Source organism: Lynx rufus, unplaced genomic scaffold, assembly GCF_022079265.1.
Source record: "Lynx rufus isolate CCGP_SWC_20201006 ecotype Redwood Valley unplaced genomic scaffold, mLynRuf1.p SCAF_4, whole genome shotgun sequence".
NCBI lineage: Eukaryota > Metazoa > Chordata > Mammalia > Carnivora > Felidae > Lynx > Lynx rufus.
The window spans coordinates 35,707,210-35,731,032 of record NW_025814856.1 but is presented as its reverse complement, the minus strand read 5'-3'; the positions used below and the strand labels follow the sequence as shown (position 1 = coordinate 35,731,032).

At 42.4% G+C, this 23,823-nt stretch overlaps 1 protein-coding gene and 1 non-coding gene across 2 annotated transcripts; both read right to left on the bottom strand.

The window, feature by feature from the left end:
* Positions 1–889: 889 nt before the first annotated feature.
* Positions 890–20,585, bottom strand: ARL6IP5 (ADP ribosylation factor like GTPase 6 interacting protein 5). Its single transcript, XM_047096100.1, has 3 exons — positions 20,157–20,585; positions 4,618–4,835; positions 890–2,524 (listed from the first exon to the last, which is right to left on the bottom strand). The coding sequence occupies exons 1-3, from the start codon at positions 20,330–20,332 to the stop codon at positions 2,352–2,354; spliced, it is 567 nt and encodes a 188-aa protein (XP_046952056.1). The 5' UTR covers positions 20,333–20,585; the 3' UTR covers positions 890–2,351.
* LOC124525228 (U6 spliceosomal RNA) lies at positions 17,218–17,321 on the bottom strand. The gene has a single exon (XR_006965444.1). It is a non-coding gene; the product is annotated as a U6 spliceosomal RNA (small nuclear RNA).
* Positions 20,586–23,823: the final 3,238 nt, after the last annotated feature.

The window sequence follows — 23,823 nt, the reverse complement described above, 5'->3', positions numbered from 1 at the left end:
ATCATGACCTGAGCCGAAGTCGGACGCTTAACCAACTGAGCCACCCAGGCACCCCTTTAATTTGTTTTTGAAATGCAATAATATATAGCACTTACATGCTACATGTGTATATCGTTATTATTCTAGAATTGACGACCAACCGTTAGTAATTGTAATGAGTATAGTTTTTATTTAAGTTGTCACTTTTCCCAAATAGATTGCATTCTTTCTACAGAATTCATGTAGAAAGTGGAAGGGGCTAAAGTGTGTCAGGTTTAGAACAGGATCCCATTGGAATTCAATGTTATTCAGCTGGAAATTAATAAAATGTTAAAGTTTTATTAAACAGTACCATAGTCCCCACCTAATCCAGTGGGGATATGTCCTAAGACCCCCCTTGGATGCCTGAAACCACAGATAGTACAGAACCCCCTATATATACTGTTTTTCTCCTGTGCATACTAGGAGAATGTTTAGCTTCTAAACCAGGCACAGAGATTAACTACAAAAATCATAAACTAGAACAATGATGCTGTAATAAAAGTTACGTGAATGCAGTCTGTCTATCAAAATTACCTTATTGTACATACTCACCCCTCCTCTGTGATGACGTGAGATGAGAAATATTCTACGCGATGAGATGAAGTGAGGGAATGTTGTAGGCGCTCTGATATGTAGTGTTTAGCTACTGTGGACCTCCTGACGATGTGTCACAAGGAGGATCATCTGCTTCTGGACTGAGGCTGACAGCAGGTAACTGACGTGTGGTGGGGGGACCTAGTGTATTTGAAACACGAGCAGAGCGGGTCGTGCAGTATAGCACATCCTCGTTGTTTAAAGGGTTGTCACCGAGTCTCCCAGATATTTTAGCACAGATGTGCATTAATAAACAACGTCTCTCACACACAGAAAATCTTTGATAAATTTTATTCTCCATATTTGGGTAAGGGTACAAACTCTAGACCGTGGCTGTGAAGTCACGGTGGTAACGCTGTGCTAGAGATGATGGCTGCAGGTTGGCTGAGGAATAAAAACGCAAGAAAGATGGGAGTGGCATATGCAGTTGCTTCTTATTTTAGGATGTACAGAGAGTCTCTCCGGTAAGTACCACTCCAGTTGTCTTCATAATTCAGTGTTAGGGAAACCCACGTGTTTTCTACTCATCTATGAAATCACCCAATTGGCAAGCAAAACATCTTTGTATAACCTATTTCTAAATACATGAGAAATAAAAGGAAGAAAGTAAAAGGATATATAAACTCATGCTGTCGTAATTCTAATGCCTATCTGTAAAAACATGTGGTCATAACAATTGCTATCTAAAATTTTCATGATTTGCAGAAGCCGCTGATCACTCCCACGTTCATGTCTGTTTGCTTGGTCATCTAAAGATGCTTTTCAGATTTCAAAAGATTAGCCATTTTTGTTCTCTTTGTGCCCCTAAGGAATTAATAAAATGCACATTGATTTCCTTCCTTCTCAATGTTCCAGTTAAAAGCTAAACAGTGAAAAAAATACAAGAAACGTTATCTTGGACACCTTTTTGCCATAACAGCAAGAAATATGCAATATAAACAGAACTCAAGTTTTATTTTTTTGTTGTTGCTTTTTTTAACAAGACTGTCAAGAATAATACAGGTTCCGTAGCTCTAACCTCCTTAAAGAAGATGACATTTAATTTGCAACACATACCTGCTAGCGAAAAGGCATTACTAGCATTTTAAAAATTTGTAAAAACTTGACAAAATATCTCCTAAACAGCAATCTTTCTATTTGTAAACAAAATAAAAACAACTGGTTTATCCAGTTTTCACTGCACGTCAAACGGGTGGTAAAGTGATACAGATCATCTTTGATTTTAAAAGAAGAATAATAAAAGCTAAACTAAATTAGACTCCACATATTACAGTCCCAGGGAATATTTTTGGAGGAGAATGATGCGGGTGGGGGCGGGGGGGGGGTGGCGGGGAGGGTGGTGCTTAAAACAGGCTAACACATGACATCTATTTTAACAGTCTTTTTTCATTTACTCATATTGCCTTGATACTTTACAATTATTTTTTTCCTACAAGTTAACAGTACTGTTGCTGTACAATCCATAATTGTTTTTATTTCTCTAAAGAAGTAAGTGTGATCCATTTCCTATCAGTTGCATAAACACACTTGAAACTTCAGGCATAATAGGAGGGTAGTTTCTTTCGGTTTCTGAGGGCTTCCCTCTGTCACATCAGAGATGTTAACAGCTTGGCCTATACATGCATGCTGCCAGAGATAGTTGGGTGGTACAGGCACCTCCTATTTCAAGAACACAAATGGAAACTAGGTCTGCATGAGGACAAACCACACCTGGATGTCCGTGGCAGCCCTTATATTTATTCCTTCACTTTGCTGATATAGTCAGCGAATTTGGAGACATTTTCTTCCTGCTGTTCTAGGGCATCTAGGACAATGCCCATTGGTGTCCTCTTCAGGCCTATTCCCTCCATTTTATTCTCCAGTTTGTTCTTGAGGTTCCGAAGTCTCAATGACGCGTGGATGAACATCACTACGGAAAAGAGAAACGTGGTTAGCACGGAAGCAACGGCTCTTTGCCCATTGCAGCCTTAGGCTCCCCATCTTCACACTTTGGGTCGACTGCCACGGTTAGCTGTAGTCCAGTCTGGTTCTCCAATTTACCCAAGTCCTCACATGGATCCTTGGACTTGATAGGAAGCTGTTTAAGTCATATATTAAGTGTTCTTTGTGTGTGAAGGAAAACACAGCAGGCAGGACTGTCATCTGCCAACCACACCTTCTCTTTTTCACGTTGATATTGTTACCTTTTTAGCTGCCACTTAAATGGCTTGAAATTCAAAGTGAATCAGTGTGATTCCAATTTACATAAAAACCTTACACAAAGTTTTCCAGAAAGGAATTCATGCTCAATTCAGGGATTATCAGGGATGATCAGGTGAAGTCCTCCTTGGAGGCACCTCCTGAGGCATTTTTCCAAGGTGATGGGTATAGATGTATAGATAAAAACTAAAGGTTTTACACATGTCAGGTACCCTAAAGTTTCCCGAATTTGCTTGATCATTTAGAATTACTCACGTTGTTTATTGAGAAACATTCCCTGGCCCCGCTCCTGGACCTCCTGAACCAGAACCTTAGAGGGATGGGCCTGGGATCTGTATTTTAAATAGGCATCCCACGTGATCTACCAGGAGCGATTTTTCAAACTGCTGTGTACATATAAATTGCCTGCAGAGCTGTTACATAGGCAAATCCTAGGTCTCCACCACCCAAAATTCAGACCAGTAAGACTGGTAAATGCTAAATGTAAAATGCTAATATTCACTCTGGATGAATCTCATATAGGTGATCTTGGACCATCATTTTAAGAAACACTGGTGTGCATTTTATCTGGAGGCTCCCAATCTAGACTTGCCATTGGAAACATTTGAGGAACTTCCTAAAAATACAGGTTTAGGGGAGAAGCACTGTCAACTCACAGACTCAAGATCTCTAAGAGATATGGCTGGGAAATTTGTGCTTTTTACAAGTGTCCTACATGATTCTCAAAATCATCAAGGTCTGGGAGTCACTAATCTTGTCTAACTTCCTTATTTTATAGATGAGTGAACTACAGCCCATATAGGATACCTGGTCCAAAGCACACGGCTGGTTTCCAGCATGTCTAGGAAGAAAAATCTGGACCCTTGATCTCTACCTATGATACATTTCATTACACTGGCCTGTCTCAGGCCCTGATGTAGAAAGGCACTGAAGTTAACAAGCTGTGTGTCAAAGCAGAATCTTTGCAATACTGAGCCTCTAGTATATAGGGTAAATGTGAGGAAAATATTTAAAAGTCTTGACTTTGCTGACTGAAATATTTTGTCCAATAAGGTGTGGGATCCATCTATAAATATTCTGGGCTTAATCTCACATATCCCCAAACAAGCAACTAATTTTATTTAATGGAAAAAATACACATGTGAAATGCTATTAATAAGTTAAAAGACTGTTCCTGTCACTTAATATAATCAAATTTTAAGTAGATTTCTGCTGATGACACTGGAACTATATCTGTTCTCTATTTCAGGTTTCGAGTGTTTGGGATCTCAGCAAACAATGCATGTAAAATTTAGAAAATATCTAGTTCTCTTCACCAGAACTGGAGTACTTGGTAACTATATTCTGGGCCAATTATTCTTACAGACTTAGGAAAGTTGGACACTAAACACGATATACTGAGTAACTAGAGAGTAACTAGTTTACTTCCCAATGAAATACATTCATTCTTGCATCAGTATGAATGCATCAGTATGAATGGCACTTAAAGATTGAGAACAGACTTGAATATCAGACCAATCTGGAGGCCAGCACAGGCTGTACAACTTTCTTGCTGTGCGACTTGGGATTTGTACTTCTTTTGTTTATTGTTGTAGCCCCAGAAGAGTGTCTGGCACAGAGCAGGCACCCAGTAGACATAAATCTATGGATTTACTGCACCATTAGCCTTGATCTGCTGTTTCAGAAATTTGTGATAATTTTGCAGACATGTCAACATATGGAAGAAACAGGGTAGGATATTCCCAATGAACAATTGCTCCTACATTTTTTTTTTAAGGCACAAGAAGGCTGAGGTTCACTTACGCAACAAAGGAAAAGTGATGCCAAACACAAAGACCATGACTCCCCCGAACATGGATATGAGGAAGTAGCTGGCCAACATGACCACCATGACAAATGCTGTGGGGTACTGCTTCTTCATCCGGCGGAGGATGTCTTTGTTGTGTGCTGCCCACACAAACCCCGTGAACACCAGCACCACTACAATGCCTCCAAGGATCATGTTGAAGGGGCTCAGGAACCTGGAATGCGAAAAAACGAGGGAGCCTGGGTCAGCAGTAGTGGGAGCAGGAAGGGAAGATCAGAAAGGTAAGGAAGAGCAAATCAGGTGTTGAGTACTTACTCGGCATTCTATCTAAACTGGCTCATTTAATCCTCATAATCCGATGAGGGAGATGCTATTAATTTATTTCTCAAACGAAGAAAGTGAGGCACAGAGGTGAGAAAACGGTGGAGCCAAGATTCACACTTGGGTAGTTTGACTCCCACCAAAGCGGTCAGTCCGTCTCATTAGAGGTCCACAATTTTCAAAGACTCCCCCCCCCCACTGGCCCCAAATCCATATATGGCTTTTATTGAATCTGTAAAATATCACAGACAAGTCTGAGGACACTGTATGTCCCTGCAGCGTGATGTTGACATTTTCTGAAACGTCAACAGTCCTATGGCCGAGAGTGGTCCTCATTCTTAGAGTAATGGTAGCGAAGAGCTAAAAGGCCTCTTAAAATTTAAAAGAGACCGCCTCTTTGGAAGGGGCTGTTTCACTTTCATTATCTCCTGGGCTCTGGTGCACATCCAGTACAGTGCTCACGTATTTTCTGAGCTCTGCAGGCTTATTCAAATCCTCATAGGAATTGCCACAACAGATGCAAGTCACGTGATGGCCTCCGTGGGCCAGATCCAGCCTACTGTCACATATGTGCTTGCATTGGATGGTGTTTACAGAACTTTTATTTGAATCGTGCTGTGTTTAGAAAGTCCATAAAACTTGGGATTTCTAACTTCTCCTATAAACAAGAAAATCTAACAACAGTAGGCCCACTTTTCCACATGTCAGCCACTGGCTGGAGCACCTTCTCTTTCAGATAGAACAAATGCTCTCCAATTCGCTCTTGTCCTCCCACCAACTCCTGCATCTCTGACACAGAGGCCCCCATTGAGCTGCCATTGATCGTTGTTTTTCTAACAGCTGCCCTGCATTCTCTCTTACATAACCTTCCTGGCCCATGGAGGCATTTGAGTATATGACTCTTGGCAGAGACAATCCATTATAATTCTTTAAAAGGGCTGAGAGTATCATTAGGGGATGGGTTATCAATGGAGATTTCCAAGCACAGAGCCTCTGGCTTCATTGTTACAGGTTACATTACTCTTGATAATAAAGAAGAAAACTTAGATCCAGTATTTCATAAGAGAGAATGACTGGGTGTTACAGCCCCCACTCTTACCCAAACCCACAGTGAATACAGAACCCTGAATGTGACATTTGTGATCAGCAAGTCCCATGAGCTACTAACTTCTTACCCTCACAATAGGCTTGACGCGTATTTTACTTGGGAAGGACAATGAGGGTCAGTGTGTTTTCATCATGCTCTGAATATCAATATGACAGATTTGGAAATGAGGGACAGAAGCAAACGGGGCAATGGAAAGTGAAGCCAAGAGCTTACTTTCACTGAAATAAAACAGACGAAGGATTCATACTCAGAGCAGGATTCATATTCAGGATAACTAAGATTCTTTTTTTTTTTAATCCCTTTAAATTGTAGCTCTGATTCTACCTTCTGAAACATAAAAGCTATCTGAAATAGTTTCAGATAAGAGTAAAAGTATCACATGACTTAATGGGTGAAATTGGGTGTATAATCAATGTGAAAGTGCTTTGGAAAAGTTAAAAAGGTCTATTAAAATGCATGCTATTAAACAATGGTAAGAGTAGTATAGGAGTACATAATTTAAAGTTAAATCCCATAATAGTAAGTTGCTTATTTCATTCAAAACTCTTGCAAATACTTATCCTCCTACAGGCCATAAATCTCTTCCTCAGAATAGAGTCTACAGAAATAAACAAAAATGCCAAGATTGAGTTGTAACAATATTCACATGAGTGGCATATGATTAAAAAGTTTTAAAAGTAACATGTATGGCCAACAATTGCCTAGAGGTGGTATATACAGCTATTTTAAATACTTAATAATAAAAGAAGACACTAATAATATATTGAGTGGGCAAAAGCAACTGTAATTCTGTTAGGTGGAGATAGATATATACATGTGATAGATATATATACATATATAGATATATACATGTGATAGATATATATACATATATATGTGTGTATATATATGTGTATATATATATATATGTATGTATGTATATACATATAGTATAGCTCAGAAGTAGAAAGCTTCACAATTAGTATATTATTTTTTAATTAGAAATAAAATGAACATGCAACAAAGGAAAATATAAAAATATAAAAGCAACTGCTCCCTGATCCCAACCCAGGCTTGGCACAGGCTTGCTACAACAGCCTATCTTTACTTCCATCATCTCTCCAATAACATGAATGCAATTTCAATTCATACTTCATAGCAAAGCTGTTCCTTCTCCGACCCAAACCTTGGTTCCCTACTCATTCTGCAGATCTTCTTCTGGCCAGGGTTCACCACGCCACTCCTCCAGGCTTTTCCAGTACCCACAACATGAACTATTCTGTCTGTCCTTCACCGCTTCTTTCTCATCTGGGGGCCACAAGTCACTCTGTACTTTTCTCTCTTTTAAAATTTTATCTGGGTTATGCCCTATCTGCTGATTTAAGCCCAGAATCTGGGAAAGACAATTATAGGCCTTGAGAAAGGAAGAATCAGGACAAAAATAAAATCTTTTTCAGCAGGCGGTGAGGAAATGGAGTGGAGAGGCCCAGGAACTGTCACCGATTAATAAATCTCATTCCTAGCTCTCAAGAGATTCCAGAAGAAATTATCCTGAAAGACTACATTGGTTATACAGGGGTAGTAGCATCATGGGTAGCTTACCCCCATTTGTTTATTAGTTTCACCCAAATATTTTTCAGCTGTAAAGAAAAGCAAAGATCTACATTAACTCAAAAAACTACAGTGGAGGGTTCAAGTTAAAGGAAACGCTTTGCATAAAGTGCAAATAAAAGATGGATGGTTGGATGGTTGGTAGCAAAGTAGCAAAGGTATCCTACTCAGTTCTTTACAGAACAGCTATTAAAATGATTCACGAGGTGAAGCATAAAATCAAGAGTATGCCAAGCTTTGTCCATTTTTCTCTGTTGAAGTAAAATAGGCATCTATGCTTAATGTCTAAATAAAACCCAGGACAAAGAACAACAAAAAATCCAAGCCTGACTCAAGCAATTCCAAATCTGCTTGTCACCTGTTCCTGTTCTTCATAGTCAAGGGAAAAGAACAGAGCACAGAGCCTTATAGAACTGGTTTTAGCTTACAACACGCCCAGCCACACAATCTATAATTAGAAAGTAACCAAGTTTCCAAGCTGGAAAAAAATGAACAAAGTTACTCGGAGCAGAAACGATTTCCCCCCTTCTTCTGAAGTGCCATTCCATTCTAACAAAGAGTAAAATTTGTACCGCTCCAATGCCTTGGCGCCTTCCTGCACTTGGAGGAAAATAAAACACCTACACCACCCTCTAGAGTTTAATTTCATTTTCCAATGAGTGCAGGAACTGGGGAGCCAGTTCGTGTCTGAGATGAGCAAAGCTTTTAGTCAACAGCGGGGCTCTTAGTCACAGCGACCCACAAGAAAGCCCAAGAACCTTTAGGAAAAAAAACTTCCATAAATATGCTACCCCAGCTTTTGTGGGCATAATTGCCACTGGGCTCTGATGGTGGAGTTTCACTTACAGGTAATCCCTGAAGGAGGAAGGGAGGGAGGAAGGAAGGCAGAGCGGTAGAAGGGAGGGAGAAGGACAGAGAGGAGTGGAGAGGACAAAGGGAGAGGACAAATGTAACTTTCTGTCCTTGGTGGAAATGGGACCTAGTTTAACAAGTCAAAAGCATTCAGTATGTTTTCCTCTTGTGGGATAAAAATATATACCTATATGCATACACATCCTATTCCGTAAGTAAGTCAGTACATAAATAAATAAATGTAATGGTTAAAAATTCTAGTGGAAACATCCACGGTTGTAAAGAGGTTTACAGTCCCATCACAGAATCCTGTAGCAGCGCGTTCAAAAATAAATCAGTTCAGTCCCGTTGCACAGATGAATAAACCAAGGCCCAGAGAAGCGAAGAAACCTATTTCTAGGGGTCTAGGGGAGAGAAAAGGGTGCCAGCTGATGTAAGTGTGACAGCAATTCATACTATAACCCATTGTGCATTGTTGAGCAGCTTCAGGAACCTCCCCCACGCCTTCTCAGTATTCTTCCAGTTGGGGTCAGCAATGAAGCATCGTTCTGGGAAATCCCATGGCATTCTCACTTCTCTCTGAAAGAAGGTTGCTGTAAGCAGATGTGGACACATGTCCTGAATGTACCAACATGAATCAGGTAGCTATAGCTATGGTTTTAGCACACGTCCCTGAAGGGGGAAGAAAAATCTTGGCTGGTCACAGAACTTCAGAGCTAGGACACATCTTGAAAAATGCATCTCATTCTACATATAAACAAGCTAACGAACGGACAGGTTAGTAAGTACGTCCTCAAACCCATCAACTATAGAGTTGGCGATAAAAGTTTACCAAAACAGAGGTTCTCAGATCAAGTCAAGGGCACACCTGGTAACTCCTGTCACACTACAATGCCAACAAGAGTCAAAAAGGCAGTGAAACACTTTCCGGGCAGGGGAAGGAGCTTCGCATCGAGTTCCAATTTTCTAACCCAAAAAGCTATTTTTGTAGTTTGGTTCCTGAGGAAGCCTGACTCACCAAGAAAGGGAGGGGACAATTTACTCACAGTGGATCTGTCTAAATTGGTGATGTTTTGCTGTGGTCCTGAAACAGCCAGAGGAGTCACTGCAAATATGAATCCACCCATCCATTCTCTTGCTTCTCCTTGCTCTTAGAATAAAAACACAATTCATTACACATTCTCCACGGCCCCACAGGGTCTGGCTCCTGCCTGCCTGTACCTCCAGGGCTGCTACAAACAGTTGTGTAGTTTGAACCCAGGACACAGAGGCGGAGGCCCAGCTGAGGTAAGCAGGGGGCGCCAGTCCAGGCCACAGTTCACTCACTCCACAATCTAGCTTAGACTGCATCTGCCAGGAGTAAGGGGTGTTTTTAATAATGAGTATGAGGGGACTAAGGGCTGGTAGCCCAGCCTGTGCGCTCCACGTACACGGCCTCCTGATTCCACACCCCGTCCTCTGGGGTTTCTAGAACTCGCCCTGGGTCTGGCCCCCACAGGCCTGCACACAAGGCATTCTTTGCCTGAGTCACTCCTACTGCCTTCAACTCCCAGCCTAATCCATCTCTCTGACCACGTGATAGCACCATAGGCCTCACTTTCATTGCCCTGATCACAGAGGTGGTTTTACATTTACCTGACTGAGTGTTGGATGAATGTCTGTCTCGCACTAGAGATGAAGCTCTCTGACGGCCGGGACTGTAACATTGTCTCCCTGGCACCTGGTACAGGGCCTGGCATACAGTAGGTATTCAATACGTGTTTGTTGAAAGAAAGAAGAAAGGTAAGTAAGGATCTAGCGTACTTTCATGTTATTTAAAAGAAGCCCAGGAACTTTCCATGGCCACGAGTGAAGCGATGGGAGATTTGTCTTGGACGAATCACTCTTACTCTCATTGTACACTAAATATCACTGGAGAAATAGTCCCTGTCTTTGTACCTTCACAGAGTTGTGATGAAACAAACAGAGGAAAAAGAAAAACAGGAAACTTTATGTGAATGCCCGTGCAGATGGGAGTTCTAATGACCACGACATGTTCGGATGGGGTGAAAGGGCCCTTTGGCTGGCTGGCAGGAGGAACTTGGTAAGTCTTGCCACGAGTATGGCTGGGGGCCAGGAGGGAGAGTGGGGTGGTGCAGAGGGAGACTTGTACTCCTGCACACCTGTCTATATAGGCCCCTCTTGCTCTGTGACTCCTCTGATAACCCCGAGGGTCTCCCATGGTTGCTTTAGCTTCCCTACCTGGCTTCCATCTTGGCAGGAAATATTTCTGACTATAAAGTATAAATGGAAAGGTACAAATCAGTTTCGAGTCAACACGATCACTGTCGCCTAGGCCTAATAATCACCAGGCAAAGGAGACTTCACGGCACTGAAAGTGGGATGGGAGCCTGTCTCTTTTGTCAAAGAAAGGGCAGAGTAACCTAACGTTGAGATTTTCTTAACCAATTGAAGTAGGAAGACCCATAGTATTTTTTTTTTATTTTTTTTTCAACGTTTATTTATTTTTGGGACAGAGAGAGACAGAGTATGAATGGGGAAGGGGCAGAGAGAGAGGGAGACACAGAATCGGAAACAGGCTCCAGGCTCTGAGCCATCAGCCCAGAGCCTGACGCGGGGCTCAAACTCACGGACCGCGAGATCGTGACCTGGCTGAAGTCGGACGCTTAACCGACTGCGCCACCCAGGCGCCCCTACCCATAGTATTTATTGCATTCTTGCTGTGTATGTATAGCTATTGCATCCTGGGTACTTGGCAACATGAAACTAAACCTTCACATCCAAATGATCCATCGTCTTTGCAGCAGTTGGCATGTCAAAAGTATTCACAATAAGACATATCTTATGAACCTCCATGTTTTCTTTTGTGTTTATGAAGCTAATGGCTTCTTTTATTTTTAATAAATAATAAATTGGGCCTGGTTTAGAAGCCATACATCTCATACTTCCCTCAGTGATGCAGCTTCAAATAACAGCGTACAAGGCTCTGATTAGATGGCAACTAATCCCTTTTAAACGTTGCATCACGGCAAATTTCTAACATATACAACGGTAAAGAGAATAGTATAATGGACTCTCGTGTATACTAATCATTGCTTTCAGCAATTAGGAACCTATGGTTACCCTCACAACAAATAATGCTTTTAAGCTGCAGTAGAGAGATTTTTGTTTACCAACTGTTCTTTCTGAATCCTTTTAGTAAAGTAAATTAAATCGCCTTCACGTGGCAGATTCTCACAGCGCTGGCTGAGGAGGCTGGGGTTGGGCAAATGCAAATGAGCCTGGTGACAGATAATCTTCCATCTTACAAGTAGGCTCCTGTCCACCTCCCACCAACACCCAATTTCTGCCTTCCCTTCTGTTTCTCTGAGGGACGAGCCACACTCATGGCACACTGAAGCAGATAAGTAGAAGCAGGAACCAAAGCCTCAGTTTCCCGCTCCGGATGGACTTTCTGCCATCTCGGTGTCCCCGTTAGTGAAGGCTCCATCTAAGAGCAGGCTGAGAAATCCTATTTATGGTAAACACTTGCAGAACAGAGAGGCAGCTTGCAGCTTTTGTCCAAGATCACAGGCTTGAAAGTGTTCTCTGAAGTAAGAGAACAAGCCCAATGCAACAGACAGAGGAGGATCTTATGGGTATGTATTCTGAAGCTGAGTGATAAAGGAGAGAATTCATTTGCCCAAAAGAAAAACAATAAGAAATTCCCAATAGTGCTGCACAAATTTGGTATTAAGTGGATAGGTCAAGTTCATCTTTTAGAACTCAATTTCTTATACAGAGGTCTTGGCCCCTACTAAGTAGATTGAGAGCTTTTGCCTTCTACAAAAGGGGCCAGGAATCCCAAATATGCTCATTTGCACACTTATCCAGAATCACTGTAAATCCTAAAGTAGGAAAAGGAGACAGAAACAACCAACCCCTGACTGATGGTGGTGGGAGTGTTTTTTTTAAAAAGTGTGTGGGGAGAAGCCAAGAACAAGGTTGCATAAATGGTGTCCAAGGATTTAATGAAAGACAACCCTTATTAGATGAAGAATTTTGAGATTAAAATTTTATTGGGTGTTGACAGACCTCGTAAAGTTCTGTACTCATAAGAAGCACATCACCCGTCAGGGAAAGACATGCCAACATTGCATGTGCATACCTCAAGTGTAGATAAAGAGGTATGGGAGAGCAGGAGAAGATGAATTCTGGGAGGATTAGGAAAGCAGGGTGGAGTTGTATTCCTGCTCATATCCTCAGGGCCTAGACACTGTATGACACGGAGTAGGTGCTCAGTAAATACTCGTTGAACTGAGTAAAAGACATGTCAGCTGCAGGTGAGGAAGAGAAAATTATAATTACCCTTTCCTCTGTCTACATACTCAATGCCTTCCCCATTTTTAATACCTGAGTTTTGAAATTTGGCATCATAATGTACAGGAGAAATGAGATAAGTCGGGTTGAAAAGAATCTGTTTGGGGCACCTCGGTGGCTCAGGAGGTTAAGCTTCTGACTTCAGCTCAGGTCATGATCTCGCAGTTTGTGAGTTCGAGCCCCGGGTCGGGCTCTGTGCTGACAGCCTGGAGCCTGCTTCGGATTCTGTGTCTCCCTATCTCTCTCTGTCCCTCTCCCACTCGTGCTCTCTCAAAAATAAACATTACAAAAAGAAAAAAAAAAAGGAAAGCATATGTTTGTGTAGGCATTTCTGCACACTTGCTATGCTTGTATAAATATTAATTATTATGTGTGTAGTTTCATCTTGCAGCCTCTAGATACTACACATGATGAAGGTAGGGATCACAGATTCTTATTCTGTGCTATATCTCCTAGCACAGTGCCTGAGAAGTCAGTAAATGCTTCATACTCTGTGGAGTGAATGGATAAAACAACAAAAATAAGAGTAATATTGTAGCATTGGTGTTGAAGCTGATTAATCTCAAAAACCTTTCCACTAGGTTTTGGCATAAAAGCACTGCAATTGATTTCATCTACAAATGTTTTAATACATTCCGACTCAGAGCATCCCAGGGCTCTCTTACCCTGCTCTTCCTTTACCATCTAGAAACTTGGGGTTTTCATCCTTGCAGCATTGAAAGGTATAATCCATCTGACCATTTTTTAATACCAAAGGCTGTAGCCAGAGGCTTAGAACGTATTATAGGACCACACTCATTCCGAAGAGATTAAAGCAATGCTCTTTTCAAACAGAAGTACCAGCCTTCCAGAAATCCCTTGCCATTTCAAACAACAGGTAGCATAAAGTGGCAGCTGCAGGTTTCACCCTCTGGTAACACCTCCACAGGCCACGTGGTGGAGAGGTGCTTCAAGAAAATACAGGCTCATTTGTTCAGCGGCTACACGGTGCTGTCTTAAAGGGGAGGCCTGAACGTACACAAATGAAAATAAATGAGCCTGTTGGCTACATATGCACTGGAGTCATTTATATGTTTGAAAATTCTGTGTGTGGTTGGCGCTTCTGATGCCATGCCAGGAAATAAGAGTCCTGATGGCGGGGGGGAATTTGTGAGAATAAGACGGGCCAATAATTACAAATGTATGAGAGTCGGCTGTTCAGATGAATTAGGTTAAATAGGAGATGCAGAATATTTGCAGGATGATTTAACAAAAAAAGTACTTCATATCAATAAAAGAAGCTACTATTTAATAGCAGTTTTGGTTCTAAGTAGCCACACGAACTCCAGCCTTTACATTGGTGAAATTGGGGGTTCGATGGGATCAGTACTTCTCAACTTCCACTTGGGGATATATATCAGAAACTACTTGGGGAGTTAAGATCCTGGACCATTCCAAAAATGATGTATGTAGAATTTCTGAAGTTAACACCTGCACATATGGGTACATTTATTTAAATTTTCTCAGTGTTTCTTTTGAACCAGACCAGACCAGTGCTTCTTAAATTTTAATGTGCCTATGAATCATCTGGGAGTCTTGTCAAAAAGCTGGCTCTGATTCAGTAGGTCCCAGCAGCTGGGAAGAGGCCTGAAATTCTGCATTTCCAAACTCCCAGGGTGAGAGAGGCTGCTGTTCCATGGCCCGGAACAGATTTAGATTTCTCCAGCTCCACTCTTTTGGCATTCTATTAAGCACAAAGTAATTTCCATCCACAATCAGACTGTATCCCATACTGAGCATTTAAACTTCAAGTGTAGTTAGGTGTTGCCTTTGTGTTTCACTTTGAAAATAGAGGCAGAGACTTGTATTGCTGTGTGTGAGGTAAGAAGAGTATCTAGGGGTTCCTGGCTGGCTCTGTCAGTGAGGCACTTGACTCTTGATCTTGGGATTGTGAGTTTGAGCCCCATCGTGAGCATAGAGATTACTTAAAAAAAAAAAAAAAAAAAGAATATTTAGTGCCAAGACGTATCATGTCAAGGATGGAGACGGTAAGTTAGGTCCTCTTCAATCTTGATTTTAAAAATGCAAAGCCACTTTCAGCAAGACACACATTTCCCAGCTTGTTATTTACGCTATTCCTTTTAACCTCTTCTGAAGTGATGCCTGAATCTCAAAAGGAAACTGAAGTCTTCAAGGAAAGCAACCCAAGCGTTTACAAGAAGCACAAGTTGCAATTATGGCAAAACCACTGAAGCGTATTCATCCTCTAATACTTCTAAGAGAATACACAAGTTGTTAGAATTTCAAGTATACCTGTAACCTAGAATTTAATATAATAACAGCAGCTAATGTTGAATTGTTATCACTTGCTAGATTTTAATGTACTTTATATTAACTAAAGTCATACAATTCCTATTTTATAGGAATTCCAGAGCAAGTGAACTTTTGAGCAGAAAACTAAAAAAGCAACTGCCTGGGGCGCCTGGGTGGCGCAGTCGGTTAAGCGTCCGACTTCAGCCAGGTCACGATCTCGCGGTCCGGGAGTTCGAGCCCCGCGTCAGGCTCTGGGCTGATGGCTCAGAGCCTGGAGCCTGTTTCCGATTCTGTGTCTCCCTCTCTCTCTGCCCCTCCCCCGTTCATGCTCTGTCTCTCTCTGTCCCGAAAATAAATAAACGTTGAAAAAAAAAATTAAAAAAATAAAAGAAAAAAAAATAAAAAATAAAAAAGCAACTGCCAGAATTCTGTCAAAAAATAAAAAGTCTGAGTCGGTGGAATCAGTACAGTCTTCCAGGCAGATTAATAAAAGAATGATCGCATAACAAATTTAATAAATCAAGAATAATCATCAAAGCCGTGTAAGTTTCAAATCTGCTCCATTCTTAGGTTTGAAAAGTCAGAAGCTGGGAGCTAAAACCAAATTGTTTTGCTAAGTAACTGCCAAGAACTCTGTTTTTGTAACTTGTTATAAACCAACTTATTTAGTGAAGGTGATCACTAAATTATCATGATTTTCCTGGCTACAGAAACTTGAGCAGGTGTAGTTCAAAGCCAAGGTTACCACCCCTGTGATTTCAACCAGGGGTGATTTTGACCCCCAGGGGACACCTGGAATGTCTGGAGGCATTTGTGACTGTCACAGCTGAGAGCCTGGTTGCTAGTGTCATTCAGAAGGTAGACAGCAGGGATGTTGCTAACTGTCCTACAATACACAGGAAAGCTCTCTACAACACAGAATTATATGATCCAAATTGTCACAGTGCTGATGTTGAGAAAACTTGCGGGAGAGTATTTCACCGAAATTCGACAAGGGCAATAGGAATTAGTGAAGAGCTTGACTTCTGATCTTTTCTAAATTGAATGTTTTACATGACAGTAATCCTGACCAACGGGTAGCAAGTGCTGTCATCAACGACCCAGTTGGAATCACTTTAGGAGCATGTCCTTGCTATGTACCAACTAACGTGCTGCTGTGTGCTTCAAAATAATTTGTTCCATTAGGTAGGTTAAAAGCTGCCCCCGTGATTACGTTGAGGCCTTCTGTTCATTTATTTACATTTGCATTCACCAACTAAGCATCTGCTATATAGTAGGCCTCAGGGATACAGCGAATAAAAATAATGATAACCACAACAAGAAAAAGAAGAAATAATCACACACTAAACCCACGGCCTCTGACCTCAAGGAATTTATAGTCCAGAGTAGAGACAAGGAAACAGACAACTTAAAAGCCTGTGAGGTAACTACCAGGAAAGATAAAGGCACAGGTGTGTGGCCCAATTAACATAAGACAGTGAGGGGAAACGGGAAAATGTTTCCTCAAAGACATGGTACCAACCCTGCATCTTGAAGGAGAAGCAGGAGTAGGTAAGTTGGCAGCTGGAGCTTGGGTGGATACAGCTGCTGGGGTAAAGATGCTGTCTACGTGTTTCAGTAATCTCCATGATCATACCAAATGATGAAAAAAATAATAAGTAACATTTGTGGAACAAAAACTAAGAGCCGGACACTATTCTAAGAACCTTGTTTGTATTAACTCAGGTAATCTTCATAGAAGCTCTATGAGGGCGGGTATTATAATTAGTCTCATTGATAGATGAGGAGGCTGAGGACCAGGCGTAGTTCAAGTCCATGCTTACAGAGCTAATGACTGGCAGCTGGGATTTAAAATTCACTTAATCTGGCTCTGTTGCTTGCACTCTTAACCACTACTTTCTACTATTTGAAGAGCCAGGAGATAGGACGCCTTCAACAAGGGCTGTTAGCTAAGAAACTTACTCAAAACTAATGTGCTAGCTTAGTGCTAGAGTAGACCTACTGAGAGGAAGTCACATGCCTGGTAAACCATGCTTTTAGAATGAAGACCAACCTTATTCTTTTTTTTTTTTTTTTTCATATGGAACACTTAACAAATTTGCATGTTGTCCTTGCACAGGAGCTATGCTAATCTATATATCATTCCAATTTTAGTATATATGTTGCTGAACTGAGCATGAAGACCAAACTTCTACCCATGGATTATGAGGCCCTGCCTGATCAGCCCTCATGTACAGATTTATCTCTATCCTAATCCCTCTTACTGTCCATTTTTACCAAGGTAGCCCTTTGTGTCTTCTTTGGAGCTAGATGATAGGTGTTTGGTTTTCCTTCTTCCTTTCTGCAATCCGCAAGAACGGGCTCTCTCCATCCTCACCCAAGCCAGTTTTCAACACAGGAGCATTCACAGTTGAGGCTGGAGCCTTCTAACAATGCCCTGGAGGCCCCTCCTTACTATTAGGGGACAGAACACCCTTTGAACACGGTTCCTTATCCAGTAAACACCCAGGCGACATTTTCACACACACTGTACCAAGATGTCATAGGAAACTATCAGATGCCTGTAGAGGATCCAGATAAACAGCTTCTAATACTGCTCTGACCCACCCATCTACTGACATCATCAAGAGAGGAGAGTTCTCTTTAGAATGAGAAATGTTCCAAAATCAACTAAGCTCTCTGACCCTGAAGATACTTGGTTTCTTCCAGGTTTAAGAGATTATAATTCTAAACCTCATGACTCATAAGAAGATGGCCTAGTAGTTAAGAGCACAAGACCGGGTCTGTGACTTTAAGCAAGTCATTTATACTCTCTGAGCCTCAGCAACAATAATAATAACAATGATGATAATATCATGTCATCTCACCTCATTGGGTTGTACAAAATAATACAGGTAAATTACTGAACAAAGTACCTGGTACACGGAGAGCTCGATAAATGATTGCTTTTGTTGTTATTAGATTATAAAGAAAGAAAAAAGTCGTTTGTGGAAAAATTACTGAATGTGTGTTTGTGGACACAGAAAACAGTCAAGGATCATGTACCAAATTCTTACTGCAGTGTGGAGGAAATCTCCTATTTTACACGCATGTAATTTTCAAAACAATTTACTTCTGGCCTGTATCTTTTGTATGGCTTTAAAAATAAGGTCAATAAAAAATAAAGATGGCTCTTTTTCACTTTTATCTTCAAAAATGTCACTACCAACCAACATTTCCTATTTGAAAAGGAGAATGGGAAGGCCAACACTCCAAACTGCCTGAATTAGTAGGCTAAGGCACCATAATGAGGGAGCTATATTTAGCCAGGGGGCTGGACCCTGACCTTCACAGTGAAAAATGGATTCCATCAAAGCCTGTGTCTGGTCTGGGCAGTACACCTCTCTGAAAAGCAACAGTTTTCTTTGAACATTTGATGGGTCTGGGTCAAACTTTGCCCGATTAACGAAGTTTGGGGGGCTACCTCAAAAAAGCCTCACCTCTAGATCACCAGACAAAATGTCTGGATTGCTTCTTTCCCAAGGGGGAGCAAAGAAAAAGAAAGCAAACCAATGGATACAATCCTATATACTATTTGGTTTTTGTTTTAAAGACACTTTTTAGCATTCTGGCAAAGGAGCCTCAAGCATAAGGTTAGGGGAAGGTTCTGGAGGCAGCTGCCTCAGGCCTCTTGGCAGCCACCCTCCCTCAAAGAGGGCTCAGAACCTGTGCCCTCCACACACTGAGCCATTCTCAGAGTTGGTGATTCCTCAAGCAACACAGAATGAGGGCCTGTGTCACTGTCTACCAAATCCCACCAATGAGCGTTCTCTTCCGCATGGGGGCAACTACTCTGAACCACATCTGGAAATTGCGAACTCTCTCTCTCCTCTGTGCTGGGTACTTGGTCCTACGGCTTCCCAACAACTGCCACCTGTCCATCGGCTAGAATTCATGTCTGATTGATCTTGTTGTGTTCCGAGCCTGGCACAGAGAAGTGACTCAATAAGACAAAGACCAGCAAAGCAACTCAAGAAACCACCCTCTTTGGCCTTTCCCACCCCCTCCAAGTTTGGCTCTCTCCTCTTTCTTCCAGGCCAGCTTGCACTTCCCCTCTGTAATGGCAAGCACGTTCCTTTATAAAGTCTGAGGCTGCCTCTTTCTTTAGAGGGGCGTAGAATCGGCCAGATCTAGAATATCACCATCCTGCAAAAGTAAGAGAAGCATTTCTTAAGGGGTAAACTACAAGAAAACGTGGTTTCTAGTAAAGCAGGTGCATCTGCTGGAAGCGGTGGAATCCTATGTAACACAGAACACTTTCAGATCAGGCACTGAAAAGGCCTTGAATACACCGACACCAGGAAGTGAAAGCAGAAAGAGTAACCACGTCTGACAACTCCTGGATGAAAAAGCAAGAGAACCCCATTCCTGGGGTCAGCGCAGCCGTCACCCCACACCGGGAGATGCGTCACCAGGGAACACCCACCCTCTTGCTCCCAAGCTCAGATTCCTTGTACAGTGTGGCGGGCACTACGCAGAGAGATCGACAAAACACGTCCCTCCTTAGGTATTAGGTACCCTTTTTACACTAACACCCTAGAATGCAGAATCCGGATCCACACCCCGTCGCCCAAGTCTCCCAGGGCGGCGCCCATTCCCGCCAGCCCCAGGATAGGGTTTCACCACCTCCCTCTTTCTTCTTATTTTTACAGGACAGGGGCACTGCGAACATCTCCTTCAGCAAGTGCCTAATCAGGGTACAGAGGGGGGGGGGGGAGTCATTTTTCTTGTCCGAAGCTGGCAAAATGTCCTCATCCCTCGGAATCCCCCCACTTCTGGGCCCGAGGCGCGGGATGGAAAAGGGGACCACAAGACGGCTGCGGCCTCGCCCTGACAAGTTTCCACTGGCTTGACCGCTTGCACTTGCCAGGGCGGAGGCTGGGTGTGGAGAGCTTTTCCACATCCCGGGATCTTGTGCACCGGAGCCCCACAGTACCGCCCTCGATCGGCGCCCCAGAGGGGGACCCCACTTACCCCACAACGGAAATCATCATGGCAGCCACCACCAGGTAGTTGGTCTGATAATAGAGCAGGTTGCTCACCACGCGGTTGTTCCATTTGGAAATGTCCCTGAAGTCCGGCCGGGCAAAGCGGTCAGAGCCAGGGAAGAAATCGTCCCAGGCACGGAGCGGAGCGAAATTCACGTCCATGTCTGGTCTCTCAGCTTCTTGTTCTTCCCCCTCTGGAATCTGGCGGCGGCGGCGGCGGCAACCGATCAGCTGAGCTGGGTTGGAGTTGACAGCCGCTCTGGCTCAGTCGGCTCTGAGGTTGGTGAGCAGCGGAGCGAAAGAAATTGGGAGCGGGCGGGCGTTTTCCCTCTTCTTTACTTCTTGATTGGCTCTGAGAGGTTGGTTACAGGAAAAGTGGGGCCTCGCGGCATAGCCAGGGGCAGAGTGCAAAATAGAGATGAAATGATAGAAAGAAACCAGCGGAAGTCCCCAGGCTGAAGCGAGATGGCAATGACTTCCCTACCAGTCCGAATACACACAGCCTCCTTTAAAATATCCCTTTTGAGTCTTTAACCTAAGAATGTTCTAGACTTTAAGGAAATTTTTTGCAGCTGTTCAGATGCCAGTCTAAGAGAAATGGAATGGAAGGCAACTACAGTGTTACTGAAGATGAGCTGTTTTTGAAAACTAACTAGTTACTAACCTCTGCACATCTGAATGCAATTCTCATGCTTTCTGTTTCACCATGAGTCACTGAGTGAAATCAGATTGGCAAAATGGGAAAGAAGGACGTGTAGAATGGAAAGGCTGGCTTGTTTTTTCACTTCTCTCTCTTCTGCAACTCTGTCTTTTCTGGACAAAATTATTGAACTACTGTGCTATTCTGATACTGCAGTCACTCGAGTCACATCAGCCTTGAGCTGGGAGGTCATTCACATTTGAAAGCAAACAATGGTCTGCAGTGACCAATAGTGTACAGTAATTGCTTACAATTAGATATTACTGCTATTGTTATTAATAATAGCACAGGCCATGATTCATATGTATGGTATTAATAGTGCTTTAACCTGATTTATTCTCGGTGCTTTATTATGAACATCCTCTGATTTTTCTCTATCTTGCAGTTTTTTTGGTGTGGCTGTATCTGAGTAGGCTTGATAGGGCACTAAAAGTTTGAAAACTTCAGTAGGATGCCAACAGATATTTTAAGTCCTTTCAAGGCACTATAAAAACACTGTGGGGGATTTTTAAAAAGGTAAGAAGAATTCAGCCTTGCCCTGCCTTCAGGGATCTTGCAATGCAGTGGAAACTAACTTAAATATATTACAGTAAGAGGAGTGCTCCGGAGAGATGTGCCAGACCTTGGTGATCAGTTACAGGAAGCAGGAGGGTGTGGAGGAATTCCCTGGGGCTTAAGAATTTCAAGAGGCAGCACTGTGGGCTAGCTGAAAAAATGATCTTGGTCAGTGACCAGCATACCAGCCCCATTAGGACCCTGCACCTGTTGGAGAGATCAGTGAGCATTAGGAGCTGTGACCAAGACCCTTCCAACTGCTCAGGACTGCATGACCATAAGCTGTCACATGTCTTTTAGTAATAGTATGATTCCTCATTGATCATAGGCAATTGATATGCAGTAAACGTTTGTTCAGCATATATATATATTTATTTATTTGTTTAGGAGCACCTGGCTGACTCAGTTGGTGGAGCGTGTGACTCTTAATCTCAGGGTCTTTAGTTCAACCCCATCCCCCCCCCCCCCGACATTGGGCATGGAGCTTACTTTATTTATTTATTTTTTTAATTTTTTAAGGTTTATTTATTTTTGAGAGAGAGAGACACACACAGTGCGAGTGGGGGAGGGGCAGAGAACGAGGGAGGCACAGAATCCAAAGCAGGCTCTAGGCTCTAAGCTGTCAGCACAGAGACCTACGACAGAGGACGCGGGGCTCAAACTCACTAACCGTGAGACCTTGACCTGAGCCAAAGTCGGACTCTTAACCGACTGAGCCACCCTGGCGCCCCAAGCATGGAGCTTACTTTAAAAAAAAAAAATGAATTTGTTTGTTTAAACCTCCAAAGAGGTTTAAAAATAAACATCAACAAAAAAAGCTGGATATAACTGTATTTACCATCATTTCCTTCTCCCTCTCTCATAAAATATTAATCATGCTTCTCTCTCTGGCTGCATATGAGAGAATTTTTTTTTCCACTACACATTTCTACCTTTGTCAAAATCATTTCAAATAAAAATGGACACATGTGGAGTCCTTACTTTATGTCAGGTACTATTTGAAATGCTATTAGTAGCAGCTTTTTGCCACATTTCATTCAGGGGGTCAAATTCAATGTAAAGGTTTTCCCGGGGCTCTTATGTCCACACTTATGCTTCTAGACAGGGCCACCTGAGTATTTATCTGTCTGTATACAAACCACAGTGGATAGTCTAATAGTTTATGATATATTCCATTCCAATGAAAAAAAATCTGTTGCATGTCTGTTACTTTCATTGCTGGCTGTCTCTAATTGGTCAGTCTGAGCCAGTGGGAGTGCCTGGTGTCATCTACCAAAACACCACCACAGGAGTCTAGGTGTTAGACCCAAGGCACACAGATGCAGGGCTAGGTGCCTCTTCAGACCTCTTCTCCATCCAGCAGCACCCTGTTCCTGGACCTCAGCTTCCTCCCTGTGAAATAGGTAGGTTTGGACTAGGTGATTTCCAAGGCACCTGTTGGTTTCTATCATCTGAGGGGGCTGTGGTGCTTGCTGCCACTAATCAAAACATCTCCTGAAAGTAGCATTGCTGGGGTCCAGCCCACATGAGCCTGTTTTGAAAAGCACCGGTTTAATCTCAGTGGTTTCTACCTGTAGAGTAGTCTGGAGGGGGAAAAAAAAGAGCTTTCTGGGTTGATGTTGAGACACCTGACCTGGGAAAGTGGCTGGTATCTCCTGCTACTGACTGTGGACTGTGAACTCTGTCCTCTCCCATTTACTGCCTGGCACTAATTTTCAGCTCAATGAATGCTATTAAGCTCAACCTGATTGGGGAATAATAAAGGACAAAGAGGAGACAATATCATAATTTATTAACAGCAGCTACATTTACTGAGTACCCATTAGGCTATATGTATTCCACGTCAGTAGTTCTCAAACTTTATTTTGAATAGAATCATTCAGGGCCTTGCAGAAGGTTGGGGGTGGGTGTGAGAACTTGCATTTGTAACAAATTCCCAAGTGATGCTAATATGTCTGATCAGAGATTATATTTTGAGAACCATTGTATTTTATCCAATTCTCAGTCTTACAAAGTAAATATTTTACAAATAAAGACCCAGAAGTGCCAAAGGTCTCATAGTTCATAAGTGAAGAGTTAAGGATTTATTATTTTTTTAATGTTTATTTATTTTTGACAGAGAAATAGAGTGCAAGCAGGGAAGAGGCAGAGAGAGGGGGGACACAATCCGAAGCAGGCTCTAGGCTCTGAGCTGTCAGCACAGAGCCTAAGGCAGGGTTGGACCTCACAACCCTGAGATCATGACTAGAGCTCAATTGACTGAGCCACCCAGGAACCTTGAGAGTTAAGGATTTAAACTGTATTCCTGAGTCTATATCTCATTTTTCCAACCTTCCGCTCCAAGAAAGGATACATATATGTATGTATGTATATATACATACATATATGTGTATTTTAA